Genomic DNA, 20,883 nt, shown 5'->3' with positions numbered 1-20,883 from the left:
ATGCTGCACACTGGGTCCTTCATGCACTCCTTCTACATTTCAAAATATTGATTTTGGTCAATAAATGTTTACAACGCGGCCTCACCAAGGGGTTCATTTCAAGTCTGACAATAAATCCGGGCCTCTCACATTTCTAGTGATGACTCTTCATTGATCCGCACTGGAGGACTTCCTGGACTGGTGTTTTCCCAATAGACTGTCCTAAATGGTCTGACCTGTCCTTTCCTTCCTATCTGCCCCATTGTAATCAAATAGCGCTGGTTCTACAACACTCTACTAATATTGGGAGCCCCTTCAGACATCAGATATTTTAAGCATGTCTTGCATATCATGCAGAAAGATGATGGAGTGAAATTATTTTGGACCTTCAGGCTAAGAGTGCCCTCAGACAAGCATGATTAAATATTGTGTATTGTTCAAGCGTTTGCCTTTTCCCCATGTGAGGTGAATGAGAAGCACCTTGCCTTATGTAACCACGATGCCGTGTTGTGTAAATAATGTTAAAACGCCCGAGGACAAAAAACATCAACCTGATTCATCCAGTAGTCACATAATTTGCGTTGAGCCGAGGTGCAGCAGAGCATGGGAGAGACTCTGGGATGATAAAACAAGGCAGGAAGCAGGAAAAGCATGGGCAGAAGACACAATCCAAACAAAACCAGTCCGTTCAGTCCCCATCACACCCACAACATGAGAGCCTGGAACCTCAGTTGGTCCCGGGTGTACATCACCATCACCCCCAAGACAGCTGGGATAGCTCTCCAGCACCCCACCAGCCATCCGTACCCTTTGTGACATCAGAAAACTGATTTTCAGAATGGTATGTTTGAAGCAAACCCTTTATGAAAAGTGAAGGATGCCCATTCAGGCACTTATCATAGACAAGTGGACCCAAATCTGTCTCGTGTAAATCACGCCCCCTGTCACATCTAATAACCTTTCCTTCAAAGTCCTATGTCTGTAGACAGGATGAGGCCAGCACACAAAATGACTTTGCCTCAGTGTACGGGAGTCTGTAATCAGTCCTGCATCATTTGGTTGCAGTATTGACTGGGCCTCTCTTTGCAACATATGTCGCCCAACATCAGCTATGAGTGCACCAAATGCAATCAAACCAAACGTCATTCTCCCAGCACAGCGCAGGTTTCTAATAACTGTTGAGGGACTCACTGCTCAATGGAGGGACCTCGCGCACGTCTGTGATCCTTCAACAATTGAGGATTAGCGGTGGCGGCGGCGGCCAAGATCGCCATCTGTTGTATGTGGGCTTTCCCAGTGAGAGGAATCTGAATCAGCACAACACCAGCAGCCTCCGAAGCTCCACTCTGTGCAGGTCCTCTTGGTTCCATTCAAGATTTATACGCAGACAATGCTCATTGTGTGTGTGTGTGTGTGTGTGTGTGTGTGTGTGTGTGTGTGTGTGTGTGTGTGTGTGTGTGTGCAAGAGGTTTTGGTTGAATCCAGGGGAGAAGGAGGAAGGAAAGAACAAAGGAATGCTGCACAAGCTGAAATATTAATGAGGAGTTGGGGTTGATTACAATCTGGGTAATAAGATACAGAATTTAACACTCAATAACAGGCATGAACATTTCCCTCATCATTGATAGAAAGGTTGCATGTGCAGCTGAGAATTCTATATTTGAAACGGCTCTGAAATAACAGAGAACAAACATACAGAGATGAGTTGTCCTCCCCTGCCTGTGATGCATGCTGTGTACGACACGTGAACACGTTTTCCAGAACACCGCCGGTCTAAGCAGCATTTCAGATTTTTGTTTCACCTTCCGACAGTCAAAAACTAATTTAATAAAAGTGCTGGATTGTATGAAACACTTTTTTTTAATAGTCAATTTAATTGCAGAAACTTTAAACTGCCTCAGGAATTAAAAAAGGTCAGACCTAATTTAACGTTTTCATTCAAACGGTGAATAAATTACACCTCCCCATTGTCCACAGTTTCAAAATGTAAAATGACAAACTATTTTTACACTATGCTCATAAATAAAATGTTAATGTTTCCAGTCAATCTTTAAATCATGCATTTTGAAGCGCTTTGGGGGGGAGACTGTCAACCGAGAACACATTAAACACAGAGACTTAAAAAATGTAACTGATGACTTTTGCATGACTACTGTCTGCGCTGTGTGGACGCCCTGCTCTCTGAATGAAGTGGCTCATTGTTATTAGTCTGATGTGCTGAAGATTTGAAGATACTCATTCATTTGGCTGATCTGAGAGCAAAATTGTTTGGAAAGACCTCTTTGGTTGCCTTAGTGGTGTGAAATCAGCTGCTGCCATTTGAATGTTGTTTGTCTTTTACCACTCAAATTCAAGGCAAGCTCATTTTCCGCGTCATTTTAACAGGACGACGTGAACAGGAATAGAGGGGATCGATGCAAAAAAGTTGACATCAGTGTGTTTGCGGTATTGTCAGTGACTAATTTCCAACCTCCCTTTTTTTTTTTAGTAGATAATAAAATCAGTGAAACAACAGCATAGTTCAGAGGAGCCAAAAGAGGTCAAGAGTTTTAAGCCAGTATAGAGAGAGAGAGAGAGAGAGAGAGAGAGAGAGAGAGAGAGAGAGAGAGAGAGAGAGAGAGAGAGAGAGAGAGAGAGAGAGAGAGAGAGAGAGAGAGAGAGAGTATAGTGAGTATAGTGTTTGCAGTTTTGAGTATTGAATGAAGAATCTGAGGATACACGTTTTTCTTCAAACTTTTCCTTGAGTCTGTTTTATTCATGTCTGTTTTTTCTCATTAACATAGCATCGTCATATAAATTAAAAAATGTTTCTTTTCATTTTTAAAGTAATCCATAACTTATCCTGACTTAAAAAAAATAAATAAACAACAACATTTATACAATGGTGTTTTTTTTTTTTCAACTTACAACTGCAGTAAAAAAGGGTAAAATGAATAAAGATGCCATTAACCGTCTCGTTTGTCGTTTATTTAGTAGTGCAACGTGAAGGATGCACGCTGACGTCAAAGCAGAAAGAGAAGAAGAAGAAGAAGAAAAAAAAGCGCCTCGTCTCATCTGAGGACGCGACCGGCTGCAGGACCCAGAATCCCCTGCGCCGAGGAAAGATGGAAGAACCCAGCTGCTGCGAGACAACTATGTTTTGGCTCTAGATTTCCAAACGGACCGCCGGGGCAGAAGAAGGCGAGCCAGAATACAGCGGGTCATGGTCGTGTGCCGGTAGGAAAACCTCCGTTTTGTTGGACTTTGGGGGTAGCCGAGCAGGCTCGTCGCGGCTGTTGGAGCAACTCGCAGCGGGACAGACAACAAAGCGCAGCCGCACCGACGTTACCTTGCCGCTAGTTAGCTGCTAAGTTAGCCGTCGCGGCTAGCCCGGACGAGCATCATTGTTCGCCTGGGCTCAGAGTTGTGTGGGCCGTTTGTTATGGCTTGTCCATCACTCAGAGTCCGTCCGGGAAACGAACCCCGGAGTGAAACTAAAAGAAAAGCAGCCGAGACACGCTTAGAACCGACGGGACAGGTTTGGTGTGTGTGTTTATTCAGATTTGGTTGTTTTTTTGTGTGTGTGTGTGCAAGCAAGACGCAGAGCAACGTTCGTCCTTGATGACTTCACCAGCCTCGAAGCATTAAATGCGTGACGTGAACGCCACTCTTCATTGTTATTTCGCCTCTTACAAAAATGCCCGAATCTCAACCAAAAACTGAAATTAACCGCTTAGCCGCGTTTTGCCACCAGAAGTTGGCTAGTCTCGGATTTTTCCGCCGCCTTGCGTTTGAGCCACTTCTCCCGCTCCGCTCACGTTTGCTTCGGCGTCCACCGGCGCCGAGCTTGTTATTTTGCATGGCCATATTAATTATTGGTTGATCCCGCATCACAAAGAAGACGGCGAAGGGGGCCCCCGCAAGAGTGCCGAGCCAGGCGCCGTGCTAGGTGGCTAATTGTGGAGAACGCGTGGCCAGCTTGCGATGAAACGGGCTGCGGGACTTTAAGTCGGAACACAGTTTGTCCGCAAGAACCGCGTCGGCGACGGATGGAGTTGGTCAGAGCCATTTTTTTTTTGTCATGTAAGTTGGCGTGTGGTTAGCTGAGGAGGTGATTGATGCTAACGCGGCGTCAGATGTGAAACAGCTTCTCACGGGGATGTCTTTCACTTGAATCACTGCTTAACGTCGCCGTTTTATTTACACATTCTTTTTAATTAACGCTGCTGAAACAACATGTCGGAAATGTGGCATTTTGCATCACATTTCCTTTGTTGTTGTTGTTGGGTTGTTTTTTTTTATTTTTATTTTTATTTTTTTAGCTCCTTTTTAACCAGCGTTCAACCATTTGTTATCATTCCTAACATTTCGACGTAATAAAAAAAAATAAATAATCTGCAAATCTGATGTTTGGACCAACTACAAATCCACGCACGTTTATCTATACCACAGCTGCACAATTACAACACCAGTCTCGCTAATGCAGGCTGTTGACTCTCATTGGCAGATAAGCTCATGCAAATAGGATGACTGGGTCAGACAGACCCATCACACAGATTAACATACAACTTCAATCCTCTCATTCTTCATCTTGTGTTGTGTCTGGCCACGCAGCCCCACTGACCTTTTCCCTCCCCTGTCAGTGTCTAAACACACACACAGACACACACTCGCACACCCCGTTAATCATCCTGAGGGAATTTTGTGTGGCGTTGCTGGCGGACTTTTGCCCATTTCCACTCGCCGTCGCTGTGCCAGACAGTAGCCCTTTGTTGACCCGAAAATCGTCGGTATTAATCCGACTAAAACGTCCAGTTGTGAGATCAGAGGCTGTGACAGGGATTCCTGCACTCGAAGATTTACTTGCGTCCTTCTCGTGGCTGTCTGTCAATTGTGTCTAGTAGTGGTGATCCGTCACAGAGGATCGCTGAGCCACGTGTCGGTACAAAACATACACAGTGTGTGTTTTCTATACTTGGAACAACCGCACTAAGGCATCTAAAGGCTTTGAAAGGGGTGGAGGTTGTTGATGTTTTATTATTACAAAGTTTGATCTTTGAGCATCACAACACGTGCAAACAAGTGGTGTCGGTGTCTTTGTTTGTTTCCTCTTTAAAATTATTCAACCCGTCAAATTTTAAAACTAAGTGGAGCATCTGAACCTTCACTGAGCTCAAGTTCAATCCAAACCATACTTTTATATTTTAAAACTCTGATATTAATGGAGATAAAAGCTATCAATTCTTACACTTGTCATTGTTGTAACCCTTCCAGGATGAGAGTTACCGCCGCTGCCCTATAAGTTTTTCGGCCCACCGGCGTCCACCATGAGCATCATTCAGGACAAACTACCCAGCGACTTCCTGCGCTCCAACGGGAGCATGGACTCCAACTTTGGCGGCGGCATGATCATGTTCAGCCACCTGCCGCCGGTGTCCAGCTTCACCCGGCTGTCTGCGCACTCGGTCATGCCGCACCTGCCGTCGCCGGAAGACTTGATCTTGAAGAAGGAGCGCAACTCGCCCGACTGCAGCCTGGACTCCCATGGTGGCCTCATGACGAGCGCGGGGCTGGACGGCTACGTGCACACCATGGGCATCAAGCAGGAGAAATTGTCTGAGCAAGATTATCACTTTCCGCTGTACCCCGGCGTGCTCGGGAAGAGCGCCGAGCTGCTGGAGGTGACCGTCAGCAACAACCAGGGCCTGCTGGTGCACGACTACAACATGGCAAACGTGAGTACTGGTGGTGGGAGTTTCCATCTGGAGCGCTCTGCTTTTGCAGGTTTACTGTGTTGGATTTTGGCCTTGTAACCCCATTTTGGTGGGCTTGGCACATGGCAGTTTATTTTTATTTTTCTTAATTTAGATTAAAAAAAAAAAAAAAAAAAAAAACCCAAGTCAGATTTTCATGAGAAACTTTAAAACAAATATTTTCTGCACTTCCTGGCTTGTGTTTTTAAAAATGACCGATACATCATGTGGTCTGTTTGTTCTAAAACAGTCTTGAGTTGTTTCTCATTTTTTTATGTCGCCAAAATGCATCCGAGTTGATACAACGAAAAACAAATTAACAATTGCGCGCAATATGTCAGTTTTATTTAACGCTGACGAGAACTCGCAGCAACACAAATCCACTGACACCTGGAGATGCGAAAAAGAAAAGAAAAGCCTACGCGAGTTAGCGTGAGGTCACGCCGCTGCCGTGTGAATGAAAACGTCACGGCAAGGACACAGCTGTCTTGTTGGAGCTCTCAATTCAGCCCAGCCACCTTTTGTGTTCATTCAAATAGAAGTGCACACAAGCGCACTATTAACAAAAGCTTTAAGTGTTGGGGCTGGGAATAATGGGAAAAAAAGAGGAACAATTCATTGTTTCCATCGTGTTGGGTTTTAATAATCTGCCCAATCTGCCACCACATTAAAGGATTTATTCTAGAACAAGACATTAATCGTCTGACTGGCAAGTTAGTGTTGTTCTGTTCCTTTCTATACACCCATCAGCACCTACAAATTAGACAGATTGGAGGGCAGCAGGTGCTTCCACGTTTGCCCCGTCAGAAAAGATTCTATCTGCGGGTCTTTGTCTGCGTCTTTGGTCTTGAAACAACGGGCTGTGAAGTCACAGGCTGCACACTGATGAAAGGGCCCGAACATTGAAAGGATGTGGATGACTCCCAGCCACATGGAACCTTGCCAGACCACAAGACACGGCCGTGACGCGTCTTCTGTTGGTGGACTTGGACGCGTGGTCAGACCCTCAACCTCCAATCAGGCTGTGTCCCATCGTGGCACCCCCTCACTCTCTCTCTCTCTCTCTCTCTGTCATCCTCCTCACAGCCGCCGAGTCTGTTAGGGAAGCAGCCCACTGGGAGCAAAGGTCGGAGGTCAAACGGTGATGGACAGCAGGGTAAACGGAGAAGGAAGAGGGGCGAGGCAAAGGTTGGACATGTTTATCTACCAGCCGTTATTCTGGCTTTTGGCGTCCCGCTAGAATTAAATGCTTTGTTGGCAAATGAATCCAAATAAGCATATTTTGGTACTTTGGCTGGAAAATAAGAGCTTTAACAGTATCTCTAAATGTTCTTCCAAAAACTGTTGTCCCTTTTTCTTTTGTATGGATTGCTTTACTGGTCTTGATTACTTGAGTTTGTCCATGTCTGAAGAAACGGCCTCCTCTCTCTGTCTTTCACTGCAGTCAATGATGCTGGAGGCTGATGGAGGCAGCCTGTCGCCGGGAAACAAGCCTCACATCTGCGAGCACTGCGCGGCGTCCTTCAGAAGCTCCTACCACCTCCGCAGACACGTCCTCATCCACACTGGTAAGCCCGGGTTTTTACACAATTGGCGAACAATCCAATAAATGATTGGAACGTCGTGCAAAGATCGTCCAATTCCACTCGGAGGCAAAGGGCCCTGTATGAACCTGGCGCTGTGTGCGGTTTTGCGTTTGTTTCCAGGCGAGAGACCCTTCCAGTGCAGCCAGTGCAGCATGAGTTTCATCCAGAAGTACCTCCTCCAGCGACACGAGAAGATCCACAGCGGTGAGACGATTGCCCTGATTCTTCATCGTCGTGGTCATCTGCCATCCTGAAGAACCCCATCCCCCCACCACCACCAATAAAACTCTTTGGCTCTGTGTGTGCAGGAGAGAAGCCATTCAGCTGCGACCAGTGCAACATGCGGTTCATCCAGAAGTACCACATGGAGCGGCACAAGAGGACGCACAGCGGAGAGAAGCCGTACAGGTGTGAGACCTGCCAACAGGTCAGTGAGCGCTCAAGACACCCCTGTTGCTCTGGATCAAGGGTCACTGACACGTGGCCCGCGGGCACCAGGTAGCCCCTCGAGGACCACATTAGTGGCCCGCAGGCCTGTTCGAAAAATGGCTCAACTCTAAAAAGCTGCGTCTAAAATGCAATTTTATTCTTTTTTTGCTTCTTTTGTAATCGCGCTTAAATTTATATAGATTCAAAAATGACAATATCTTGAAAACAAAATGATTGGGAAGTTTAGGTGAACTCTGATTAATAGAAACAAAGTGTTGAATCTTGATCATGATATATGTATTAAACGCACTCAACGCTGCTATAGGATGAATGTGTTGTATGTGATTGTGTGTTTCACGGACACCTTTTTATTCTGTTGTGTTTAGTGTGTGGTTTTGTTTGTTCCTCAATGGGTTTATGCTAAACGAATGGTACCGGCAGGGATTACACACTTTATTCATTTCGTTGTACTTTGTACAATGACAATAAAGACATTCGTATTCTGGCCAGCGTCTTCACATAGATGCGTAGCATTGATACTAATATATAACTAAAGGCAAACTGAGAAGAGTGTACAAACTAGTTTCCCTTCACAGTGCCCATGACGCAGCGCTCAGGTTCAACGAGGTTGGTGACTAAATATTAATTTTCTTCTCCTCCTGCAGTATTTTTCCAGGACCGATCGGCTGCTCAAGCACAAGCGAACGTGTGGCGACGCCATGAAGAATCCCGGCATGATGGACTTGGCCTTTGGCGACGGCAGCTACGGAATCACTCAGGGAACCACTGGGAGGAAGAGGCGCTCCAAAAACACTGGGGAGGGGGGCGAGCGCAAAAGGAAGAAGGGGGGCGCAGGGGGGGCGAGGGCGGCTCACATCCAGGACCCCCCTGTGTCCGCAGGTTACAGCCTCCACGAGTACACCACGCAGAACCAGACGGTGTCGTCCTCCACCGAGCCGCCGGGGCCCAGCACGCTGCAGGTCCACCACCACGGCCACGCCCCCAAGATGGCCTTCAAGAAGGCCAATCGGAAGAACTCGGCCAAGGGGGCGGTGGGAGGGGCCAAAGAGAGCTCCCTGGCGCCGGGCGGCGTCCTGGGCGACCTGGACCTCATGCAGGGCGCCAAGGTGGGCTCCACCAGCAACACCTACTACGACGCCATGCAGTTCATCAAGAAGCGGCGCTACCTCCACGCCGCCAGCAACGCAAACCCGCCCGGCTCGGCGGTGTCGGCGGTGGGCACCAGCGGCGAGTACGATGTGGCCGTGGGCCACATGTCCTCCCAGCAGCCCGTGGTCTCCGGCGTGCTGGACAGCGACGCCCCTCCGGGCATCCCGGACGAGGTGCTGCAGAGCCTGCTGGACCACTACACGCAGAAGCCCAACGGCTCGCACCACGATGCCCACTTTTACATCGGCGACCACCACGTGGAGCTGAACCACGCCGCCGCCGCCTGCGCCACCGACCTGAGCCACAACGGCGACGCCGTCGCCAGCCCGTCGGGCGACAAGATGGTCATGATGCACGAGTACTCGCGCTTCCTGCTGCAGGCGCTGGAGCGCACCAGCAACAGTGCCAGCTTCCCGGCGGGCCCGTCGCCGGCCTTCACCAGCTCCCACTCGGGGAACCCGCTTTTCTCCGACAAAAGCGTCTACACCACGTCGCCGCTGGAGTGCGGCTTCGGCCAGCTGGCGGCCTCGCCCTCGCTGCCCTCCACCGTGCCAAAGTCCCACTTTGTGATGCTGACCAGCTCGTCGCCGCCGCTGCAGCAGCAGCAGCAGCAGCAGCAGCAGCAGCAGCACGGCTTCCACCTGGGCGGCCTGGAGGCCGCTGCCGCCGCACACCAGCAGCTCACGCCGTCTCAGGAGCTGAGTGAGCAGATGGAGAAGCATCACTCCTCCTCCTCCTCCACTCCTCCCACCTCCTACCAGATCAGCCCCTCCGACCTGAGCAGCCAGAAGGAGCCGCAGCAGGAGCTGGCCCCTCTGGACGCCTCCAAGCCCTCCTACCAGATTGAGAACTTTGCTCAGGCCTTCGGCTCCCAGTTCAAGTCAGACGGCCGCGGTTTGCCCTCCTACGGCGCTGACTCCCGCGGGGAGGTCGACCACCAGATACGGACGCCCGTGTCTGAATTCTCAGGGTTTTCCAGCTTGTTATCCGATGTCAACGAGCCAGTGAGTACAGGTTCCAAAACGACAACAAGCCAAAGCTTCAGATGAGCGAACGAGACAAAGGGGGAGAGAGAGAGAGAGAGAGAGAGAGAGAACACGCTGTCCTCCAACTTCATGTTGGAATTTTATTATTTTACTGCAGCTGTTTTTTTTTGTTGTTATTTTTTGAATATTGATATTTTTTAATTCCATTGATGCCATTTCCACACTCACCCCTCCGCCGTGAACGGCCTCCAGGGCTGCCTGCAGATGCAATTCAAAAAATAGTTCCTTCATTTTTTAAATTTACTGTTTATTATCATCACAATAGTGATTGTTAGCCTGATTATGAAAAAAAAAAAGAAATGCAAGTACCTTTTTTGCAGGTGGAGCAGCGCTGCATATGTTTTATGAGCAATCAAACTGACGTTTCTGAAGCAAAAACTCAAACGATAATAATAATAATAGTAGTAATAGTAGGTGGGTGGTACAAGGTGATGGCAGGGAATAGCCCAGAAATGAAATGGCAAAAAAACAAAAAAAACAATTGTCAAAGCAAAAATAAGAATTTGCGTCTGTTACATGTGCAAGTATTACTCAGGAAAAACAAAAGCAGAGACAAAGAAGCCTGCGAGGTGCAGCGAGCGCTCCCTCCGTCTGTCAGAAGTTCAGATCAATGATCGTTTCTTTTTTTGTCCTTTTATCTTTTTTTTTTGAAACTTGTGAGTGAGTGCGACGTGAACAGACTGCTGCTGCCAGCTCCCTCGAGCACTGAACACTTTCTTCTTGGCTACATAGAGATTATGGTACTTTGGTGTCAATGTGAAACTCATGTCTTCTTCAATAAGGGCCATATATATATATATATATCTATATATATATATTTATAAGAATATATATATATATTAATGTAATATAACAGATTTAATCATTCTGGGGGAAGTGCCAGCTGGCGTTTAGGGAGAGCGGCGTGGTGTAAATGTTGTCCGAGGTATATTTTTATGGAGAACAAAAGTGATGTCATTGCCTCTCTTTGGCCAATAGGGGTCGCTGTTGGACAGGATCAGAGAGGCCTTCTAACCCTTGACGCAGCCCTCGACTTCTTCCCCAGTTATTGGTTATTTTTTTTCCTCCTCTCTCACTCTGAAGAATCCAGTCAGCATTTCGAGGCAGACTGGCTTGTTTTTTATATTATTAATATTATTTGTATTTTATATTTTGGACAGAGACGTGTTATTCTGGCATATGTAGACAATTTCCGGGTTGAATATATTTTGGCTGTGTGACGGGGGGGTGGGGGGGAGTGGGTGTCTTTTATGTGGGGGGTGAGGGGAGGGGGGGTTGATGTGTAAAAACAGGATTCTTTTTTTTTTTATTATATTTTCCTTGTTCTCAGTACTTTTAGGATCGGGTCTAGCTTGAGGGAGGGGGGGTGGGGGGGGCTTTTAAACTCAATTTAATCGGGATAATGTAAATGTCACCCAGACCCTAGTTTTTTTTTTAAACTTGTTACCCATTTAGCAGTTTTGCTTCTTTAAATTAAAAAAACAAAAAAAAAAACTTACGGAGTTACAGAGGGAACCCCTAGTGACAAAAAAAAAGAATTAAAAAATGAAATAAAATTGATGTGGCCGTCGGACAACATTCTGCGTGGAGATGTTCCCCTGGTGTTGTGAGGACCCTCTGGCCCTGGTGTTCACGCCCGCCTCTCAGCAGGCCCACCTGATGGGGGTGCGGGCGACCTCCCAGCAGCGCCGAGCCCCCGTCGCCGTCGGTGTAACATCTGAATTTTCATCACGTTTCTGCTGTACTTCCTTTTGTTTTAATAGAGACAATAGTCGCGCTGGTCTTCCGTATAGCTGTGGCTGGATCAGTCCGCTCGCCCGTTCTCTGATGCCCCCTGGTGGCCGGCGTGCGGCGGTGAACGCTGTACTATGACTTGTTTGTTTGTTTGTTTCTTTTATTATTCTCGCTATGCCGGAAGAGTAAACGAGAGTTTGCCTTGCATATACCTCATATCACAACAGAGCAGGGACACCGTTGTGACGTCTGTAGCAGGGATGCTGTTGTATGTTTCTTGGCAACTTAAAAAAAAAAAAAATTGTGCATGTGACATTAATGTGAGATTATGATTATTATTATTATTATATTTTTTTTTAATTTTCCTCTCCAAAGGTTTGTGTCAGCACCAGTTGGACCGTCGTGTCTGATTTGCCACCGTGAATCAGTATGTTTGTTGTTGATGATGAAACTGTACGAAACACTACATTTTTTTGAATATCTTTGAAAATGTTTGCCCCCTTTGTATAAATTTTTATTTTACTACATTTCTTCCCCCTTTTTTAATCATCCAGTTTTGTAGCTGATGATATCCTGCGTTTTAATATTCGTTGGGGCAAGTGACGTGTTTCACACGGCCTCCAAAAATTGACCCATGAACATGAAGCTGATTAGGGAGAACATAATAAAAAAATGGAAAAAGAAAACCCATACTGTTATGAGGTGAACTAGTTGTCCTACTTTGTGCTTTGGAGTGTTCCGTGTGCTGGTGCAATGTCTAATACAGTAGACGAGCCAATTATGTGAATGAGGGTGAATCATTAAAAGTGGGTTTCAAACTCCTAATCATCAGCACATCATCTGCCACATGACAAGTCACATCTGTCCGCCCTCAGACAAATACAAGAAGTTCAATCTTTTATGACTACATATACTCTGTTTATTCAGTTTTATGACTATTTAATGTACTTCCCATCGGCCAGATATGACTTCCCCCTCCCCCGCTCACGATATTGTAAAGGGCAGTGAGGTGAAGTCGGCGTTACACTCTCCACATTTCCTGTCAATATGTGCGCTGATTTGCGCCGGCCGGGTGGGATACAGGGATACAGCACATTTTAAAATTAGGTCATTGATACTTAATGATTTACTCGGCAATAAACATCCAGCCGATACTCAGCGTCTTGAGTGTGCCTGTGTGGGTCACATGACCACATGTGACAAGACCAGGACAAAAGCTTTGGAGCAAATATACATTAATCTGGATTCCATTATATGGAATGACAAGCAATTCATCACTGTGATATTTTTCTTTCAGGCTAGTGTGACTGAGGCGAGCTGTTGGTACGAGAAGAGGACAGGTGTGCATGTTTCCATCAGGGGAAGTTCAGTTATCGTCGGTCTCCACTCAGCTCACGCCCCAAGCAGAACCATAAAATCAAAACGTGGGTGGGAGGTGGGGGAGGGGACGGACAGTTCCTGGTTCTTCTAAATGTCATATTTTTTTTCCTGATAGGTGGTTTGGTTGAAGATTAGCCCCTTCATGCGTCCCACCCAGGTGAACTCCACAACCCGCTTGAGCAGCGCCAGATGTGCAGAACGCAGCACGATGTTTACCTCCTGGACAAGAATCTCAAGAAAGAATTGCGTCAAGTCCATCAGTTGTATTTGCTGATGCTTGAAAATGTCTGTGTCCACTGGTCACTAATGAATACATTTTAGGTCCATAAGCAGCACAAGTGGGAAAAAACCTATGCCTTTTGACTTGAAGTGTGTGTGAGTCAACGGCTAGTGGAAAAACACCACCTGGTAGACCATCAGTCGGACCGCGCCCTCATTCTGTCTCTCAATAGAACCATGGAGAGAAATTTCCGTGTTACTGTTTGCTCTTGATGGCAGTAATGATGCGTGGTTACAAGGTGACATTACCAGGTTTGCTGATACAGTGCAACACGACCTTTGACCCACGTCGTCCTCATTTCTCCTGCCCCGACTTCAGCAGGTCGCCCCTTCTGACGTCTTTACACCTGATGAGCTGGAGTGAGGCGACGGTCAGTGTAACAGTAAGTGCATCGATTCCCTCGTCACAATTGTCCCTTGTTTATCATCCGTAAGCAGCGTTATTAATGACAGTATTATTTATTACAGCGTTATTAAGATTTCTTATATAGGCCCCGTGTGTCATTTTAACGTTTGCGAGAAATCGATCGAACTTAAGTTCTATGGCCGCATTGCGGCGCAATAATAATAATAAAACGTTTGATCAAATTTAGGACATCGTGATGCGCGTGACTTATTTCTTCTGCAATATTGTGACGCAGGTTCTCTGGCGCCCGCCGGGGCGGAGCCACGCGGCGCGCACTCCTGATGAGTGGCGGGAGTTTGGGCCAATCACAGCAAGAGTCCAGTAAAGCTCTTAATGCTGCCCGGGGGAGGCCGGCGGGATCAGAGTCACCTGTGATGGGCAGCATCGTTTAGAAGGGAGGAAGGCAGGAAGGAAGGAAGGCTATAGCTCAAATCTTCTGGAGTTTCAGTTTTGTTTTTTTTTTAAATTTGTTTTATTATTATTATTTTTTTTTAAATAGTTCGTCCGTTCGTTTGGTTTTTAACCAAAGTCTTCCACCATGTTCTCCTGCCGGCTGGCCGCCGTGATTCTGCTGAGCGCCGCTTTCAGTGGTGAGTTCACGTCGTTCACCAACCAATCAAAATCCTCATCAACGTAAAGTTGAAAAATAGGTCACATTTACAGCACAATGTATTTATTTATTCCTCACTATTTTGTACTCGCGTTCATTAAATTATGAAATTTTACACTTTTTTTTTTTTTTTTTTTTTTTTTTTTTTTTAAACAAAATGCTGAAAGTATGAAATATACGCAATACATCTATGTTGACTTTACCAAAAGTCACATGGCACCTTCACGTTTTTCTTTGTGGAAGTTAAAGGGTAAAAGTTACCCCAAAAAGTACTGTAATGTAAATGCAACATTATGGTAGCAATGCTTCCTGAACCAGTTGTAATCTCTCAATTAAAAAACAAAACAAAAACAAAGAACATTTGAGAGACTCCATGTTTGGTTCATGACTGAGAAGAGTGTGAGGAACTCTGTGAGGAGCTCTGTGAGGCCGATGCTTCTCTAGGTCACATCCATAACAAGGACATTTGCCTTCTGCCTTTGATGCAGCATTTATGTTTTTTTATGGTACATTATGAATTGAAGCTACTGGAAAAACCAAGTTGATCCGCTACCGACTCACGTTCCTCGTACTGGTTGTGTCCTCTCAGTTCTTCCTCTGCTCCTGGGCACGGAGTTAAACCTCCATTTGAGGCACTTAAATGCAGTTTTGTCCACTTCCTCGACACACTTAAAGCTCTTTGTTGTTGCTGCTGCCTTTTCCACTGTATCCTCGTTGGATTAGGCCACTAAGTCTCGCTGGGTAAGTGCAAGACATGTGCCAGCGGAGCTTTAATTGGATATGATATGTGCAGAAGCTCCTCTGAGCCATCTGTCACCACCCAGTTGCAACACTTGGTGTCCGCCCTAACCAAGTTTCTGCGCATTGGTGAATCAGAGGGTCATAACTGCACTTGAGGTTTTGTGTTATCGTCTGTCGTCTGAATTAAAGTAGGGCGAGAATAGATGAGTGAGGTTGTTCTTTTCAATTTCCTGTACTTCCCCTACCAGTGTGTCTGCACTTCCACAATAATAATATTTGTTTCCCCTTTTTTAAAATTTTTTTTTATAATAATTAAAAAAAAAGAAAATCTGTTTACTGTGTAAAACACCCTACAATTTATTGACAGACTTGGGGCAAATTGTTTGTTGTTGGGTGAGAAAAATACACATGTGCATTACAAATGAAATAGTTTATTTATTTATTCATTCATTTATTTATTTATTGTTTCTTGTTGTAAAGATGACTGAGCTATGCTTAATCATCATCAGATCTAAATATATCAGATATAAATAGTACCATCAGTCGAATTTTATGATGGATTTTTGCCAAAGGTAAGACATGTTTTAGGTCATCTGACTTTAAGGCTATATTACAAAACTTCACCTCATGTGCTGCTGCTCGACAGCTGCAGTCTCCACCTTCTCATGTTCTCAGCTGTCCTCTTCACCAGGTTCTGGCCAAGTCTGCACTCTGTTAGTTAAATAGAAAGCTTCCTGTTGATCTTGTGAGGTCGCTCCCGGCGACCCGGTGTCTGCTTTGAAGTGGAAGCCCTGAGGCCTGGTTTAGCTTCCACGGTGTTCGCTGGGGGAAACTGACCTGTGAGGAGCAGTTGAAGCGCTGTGAACTTTTCTAAGGCACCCTGAAAAAAAACCCCAAAAAACAGGGGCTCATAAAACAGGATGTGATCAAAAGGTTTGTCCTCATTAGCTGACCCGGCTGGCTGTGAGCTTGCCACTAGCATTTTTGTCTCGGATCACATCCTTTCAAAATTTGCGAGTGTTTTCTACAAGAGCTCCTCCTTTTGCAAGGAGAACCCGCCACCCTATTTGCCTCACTAGCTCTTCTATTTTGGCAAACAGCGTGCTGGATACAAAACATTTGAGAAACCGGGCTGCAGACCAATGACACATTCAAAAATGTTCCACGTCACAGTTATTGACCTAAATCGAACCTCAATCCCACAGTCTGCAGCCCGATACACCACACGAGTGCCAAATGTGCAGCATCAAAATTACAACTCTGTAGACGCATTGCAGCGAGTCAAAGCTGTGAGAGCCATAGTCCCCCTCGGCCTCCTTGGACCACCTCAGTGGTTGAATTAAGCCCTTCTTATCCTCATCTTCTCCAGTGTGCGTCTGCTTGCCCCGGTCATCCCCTTTGTGTCTGCACTGGATTATCTGGCTGGGGGTTAAATCCGCGGGGATGCGGCTCGCCGTTCAACACACAAAGCAAGATTGCGCAGCTAATAACGTTGCTCTTTCAAGTGCAGACACTTAGTGCTGCCTTTTGGTTTTCCTGAACAATTGACCTAACCTACTGCCGACGCTGTGTTTTGTGATGAGACGTGTAGCTCTCTTTTTTTCCTGTTAAGTCACAGTCATGGTTACTTCGGTCAGTTTGCTTGTGCACAGGGATCATAAAGACCCATTGTTCTTATCTTTTTTATGTTTTTATTATGTGTTTTGAAAGATGATGATGATGATGTGTTTTGAAAGATGAAGATATTTCCGTTAAATCATTAAACGCTGTTGCAAGATCCAGTGAGTTGTTTTCTCAAAACGTCCTTGTCCTTGGGGTGATGACTTTCTTGAGAACTCTTTGTGTAACGCATGTACTGCATATGACTCTTTGCGGATTGTTTGCTCTGTGCCACTCAATAAATGGACTTTGGTCATAATCATTGAATGCACACTGATGGTGAGCAAAACTAGACAGCGGAGGTTCTTATAAAATACCCCCAACGGTCCCTGTTGCCGCTCAGACTTCCCATTGGCTTCCATAGTCCCCCTTAAAACACAGGGCCAGTAAATTGGCAGGGATTGAGTGACATCATTTGTTGCTGTAAACACTGGTTTTCTGTCTCAGTATTGGCAAAAGTGTATGAAGTGACAATCTTTTTGTTGTCTGCAATCACAGATATTTGTCTGTGATATTTGTAAGAATACAAAACTAATTTAAAGAATGATAAAAGCCTGTGAAGGTTTTCTGTTCTCTTATACATTTAAGTTCTCATTGACATTGTTCTGCCAATTCCGCTTCCTGAAAACAGCTGCTATTGCAGCATTCGAGGAACATTTTCTTGCAGCATCCACATTGTTTTGAAGCTTCCAGGAGCTACTTTCTTACGTCAAGACTAATTTTTTGTATGTTTTGATTTGATCGCAGGAGTGACATTGGAAGGCCAGACTACAACAACAGAATCAAAAAGCACAGCCACAGCAACCACCATAAATCGAACGAATAGTTCGACTCAAAGTTCAAATGCCACCCATTTTTCAGTTGCACAGATCACAACAGAAACCAGCAGCGCATCGACAGTTTCACCGAGCCCAACAAAAGTAACAACTACAAGTTCAGAGACCACATCAACTGTAACTACTCCAACTGGAAGTTCACAGACCCCATCAACTGGAACTACTACAACTACAAGTTCAGAGACCACAACAGCTGTAACGACTACTATTACCACACCAACAGCAACTAGTCCAGTTACAAGTTCACAGACCACACCAACAGCAACTAGTCCATCTACAAGTTCACAGACCACAGCAATGGGAACTACTCCAACTACAAGTTCTTCTACCACACATACAGGAACTACTCCAACTCCAAGTTCACAGACCACACCAACAGCAACTAGTCCAGTTACAAGTTCACAGACCACAGCAACTGGAACTACTCCAACTGGAAGTTCACAGCCCCCGTCATCTGGAACCTTTTCAACTCCAAGTTCAGATACCACACATACAGGTACTAGTCCATCTACAAGTTCACAGACCACAGCAACGGGAACTACTCCAACTACAAGTTCTTCTACCACACATACAGGTACTAGTCCATCTACAAGTTCACAGACCACAGCAACGGGAACTACTCCAACTACAAGTTCTTCTACCACACATACAGGAACTACTCCAACTCCAAGTTCACAGACCACACCAACAGCAACTAGTCCAGTTACAAGTTCACAGACCACAGCAACTGGAACTACTCCAACTGGAAGTTCACAGACCCCGTCATCTGGAACTTTTTCAACTCCAAGTTCAGATACCACACATACAGGTACTAGTCCATCTACAAGTTCACAGACCACAGCAACGGGAGCTACTCCAACTACAAGTTCTTCTACCACACATACAGCAATTACTCCATCTCCAAGTTCACAGACCACACCAACAGCAACTAGTCCAGTTACAAGTTCACAGACCACAGCAACTGGAACTACTCCAACTGGAAGTTCACAGACCCCGTCATCTGGAAGTTTTTCAACTCCAAGTTCACAGACCACACATACAGGTACTAGTCCATCTACAAGTTCACAGACCACAGCAACGGGAACTACTCCAACTCCAAGTTCACAGACCACAGCAACAACTAGTCCAGTAGAGGCCACATCAACTGGAACTACTGCAACTGCAAGTTCACCTACCACACATACAGGAAGCAGTTCAGCTACAAGTTCAGATACCACACATACAGGAACAAGTTCAGCTACAAGTTCAGATACCACACATACAGGAACTTCTCCAACTACAAGTTCAGATACCACAAATACAGAAATTACTCCAACTCCAAGTTCACCTACCACACATCCAGAAATTACTCCAACTACAAGTTCAGATACCACACATACAGGAACAAGTTCAGCTACAAGCTCAGATACCACACATACAGAAATTACTCCAACTACAAGTTCAGATACCACACATACAGGAACAAGTTCAGCTACAAGTTCACCTACCACACATACAGGATCTACTCCAACTCCAAGTTCAGATACCACACATACAGGAAGCAGTTCAGCTACAAGTTCAGATACCACAAATACAGGATCTACTCCAACTCCAAGTTCACCTACCACAAATACAGGAAGCAGTTCAGCTACAAGTTCAGATACCACACATACAGGAACTACTGCAACTGCAAGTTCACCTACCACACATACAGGAAGCAGTTCAGCTACAAGTTCAGATACCACACATACAGGAACTACTCCAACTCCAAGTTCACCTACCACAAATACAGAAATTACTCCAACTCCAAGTTCAGATACCACACATACAGAAATTACTCCAACTCCAAGTTCAGATACCACACATACAGGAACAAGTTCAGCTACAAGTTCAGATACCACACATACAGAAATTACTCCAACTACAAGTTCAGATACCACACATACAGAAATTACTCCAACTCCAAGTTCACCTACCACACATACAGAAATTACTCCAACTACAAGTTCAGATACCACACATACAGGAACAAGTTCAGCTACAAGTTCAGATACCACACATACAGGATCTACTCCAACTCCAAGTTCAGATACCACAAATACAGAAATTACTCCAACTACAAGTTCAGATACCACACATACAGAAATTACTCCAACTACAAGTTCAGATACCACACATACAGGAACAAGTTCAGCTACAAGTTCAGATACCACACATACAGGATCTACTCCAACTCCAAGTTCAGATACCACAAATACAGAAATTACTCCAACTACAAGTTCAGATACCACACATACAGAAATTACTCCAACTACAAGTTCAGATACCACACATACAGGAACAAGTTCAGCTACAAGTTCAGATACCACAAATACAGGAACTTCTCCAACTCCAAGTTCACCTACCACAAATACAGAAATTACTCCAACTACAAGTTCAGATACCACACGTACAGGAACAAGTTCAGCTACAAGTTCAGATACCACAAATACAGGAACAAGTTCAGCTACAAGTTCAGATACCACACATACAGGAACTTCTCCAACTACAAGTTCAGATACCACACATACAGGAACTACTCCAACTCCAAGTTCACCTACCACACATACAGGAACAAGTTCAGCTACAAGTTCAGATACCACACATACAGGAACTACTCCAACTCCAAGTTCACCTACCACAAATACAGAAATTACTCCAACTCCAAGTTCACCTACCACACATACAGAAATTACTCCAACTACAAGTTCAGATACCACACATACAGAAATTACTCCAACTACAAGTTCACCTACCACAAATACAGAAATTACTCCAACTCCAAGTTCACCTACCACACATACAGGAACGAGTTCAGCTACAAGTTCAGATACCACAAATACAGAAATTACTCCAACTACAAGTTCAGATACCACACATACAGGAACAAGTTCAGCTACAAGTTCAGATACCACAAATACAGAAATTACTCCAACTACAAGTTCAGATACCACACGTACAGGAACAAGTTCAGCTACAAGTTCACCTACCACCCATACAGGAACAAGTTCAGCTACAAGCTCAGATACCACACATACAGGAACTAGTTCAGCTACAAGTTCAGATACCACACATACAGGAACTACTCCAACTACAAGTTCACCTACCACAAATACAGAAATTACTCCAACTACAAGTTCAGATACCACACATACAGGAACAAGTCCAGTTACAAGTTCACAGAGCACAGACGGAGGTACACTCTCCACCTCCAGCTCTTCCCCTCCAACAACCTCCCTAGGCAGTAGCACCATAGCGCCCTCTGGAAGTACCCCTAG

The 20,883-nt window shown here is 45.4% G+C and overlaps 2 protein-coding genes across 3 annotated transcripts in view; both read left to right on the top strand.

Moving 5' to 3' along the window:
* The window catches only part of znf281a (zinc finger protein 281a), a 76,115-nt gene extending 65,692 nt beyond the window's left edge, over positions 1-10,423 (top strand). The window contains exons 2-8 of one of the 2 annotated variants that reach the window (XM_076038461.1): positions 2,953-3,195; positions 5,233-5,693; positions 6,798-6,899; positions 7,156-7,279; positions 7,418-7,501; positions 7,606-7,724; positions 8,392-10,423. In XM_076038461.1, coding sequence (XP_075894576.1) covers positions 5,286-5,693; positions 6,798-6,899; positions 7,156-7,279; positions 7,418-7,501; positions 7,606-7,724; positions 8,392-9,945 — 2,391 coding nt within the window. In that variant the 5' untranslated portion in view covers positions 2,953-3,195; positions 5,233-5,285 and the 3' untranslated portion in view covers positions 9,946-10,423. Of the gene's footprint in view, positions 1-2,952; positions 3,196-3,255; positions 3,502-5,232; positions 5,694-6,797; positions 6,900-7,155; positions 7,280-7,417; positions 7,502-7,605; positions 7,725-8,391 lie in introns of those variants that run through there. The other variant, XM_076038462.1, reaches the window with a different exon arrangement.
* Positions 10,424-17,856: 7,433 nt separating this feature from the next.
* On the top strand, positions 17,857-20,652 carry LOC142896702 (uncharacterized). The gene is made up of 2 exons (XM_076038559.1): positions 17,857-19,143; positions 19,203-20,652. Exons 1-2 carry the CDS (start codon positions 17,885-17,887, stop codon positions 20,650-20,652), a joined length of 2,709 nt encoding a protein of 902 aa, XP_075894674.1. The 5' UTR covers positions 17,857-17,884.
* Positions 20,653-20,883: the final 231 nt, after the last annotated feature.

Source organism: Nelusetta ayraudi, unplaced genomic scaffold, assembly GCF_046127955.1.
Source record: "Nelusetta ayraudi isolate G7.1 ecotype Tasmania unplaced genomic scaffold, CSIRO-AGI_Nayr_v1 ptg000057l, whole genome shotgun sequence".
Taxonomy (NCBI): domain Eukaryota; kingdom Metazoa; phylum Chordata; class Actinopteri; order Tetraodontiformes; family Monacanthidae; genus Nelusetta; species Nelusetta ayraudi.
Note: the sequence above shows the minus strand (reverse complement) of the source record. Positions and strands in the feature narration are given on the sequence as shown.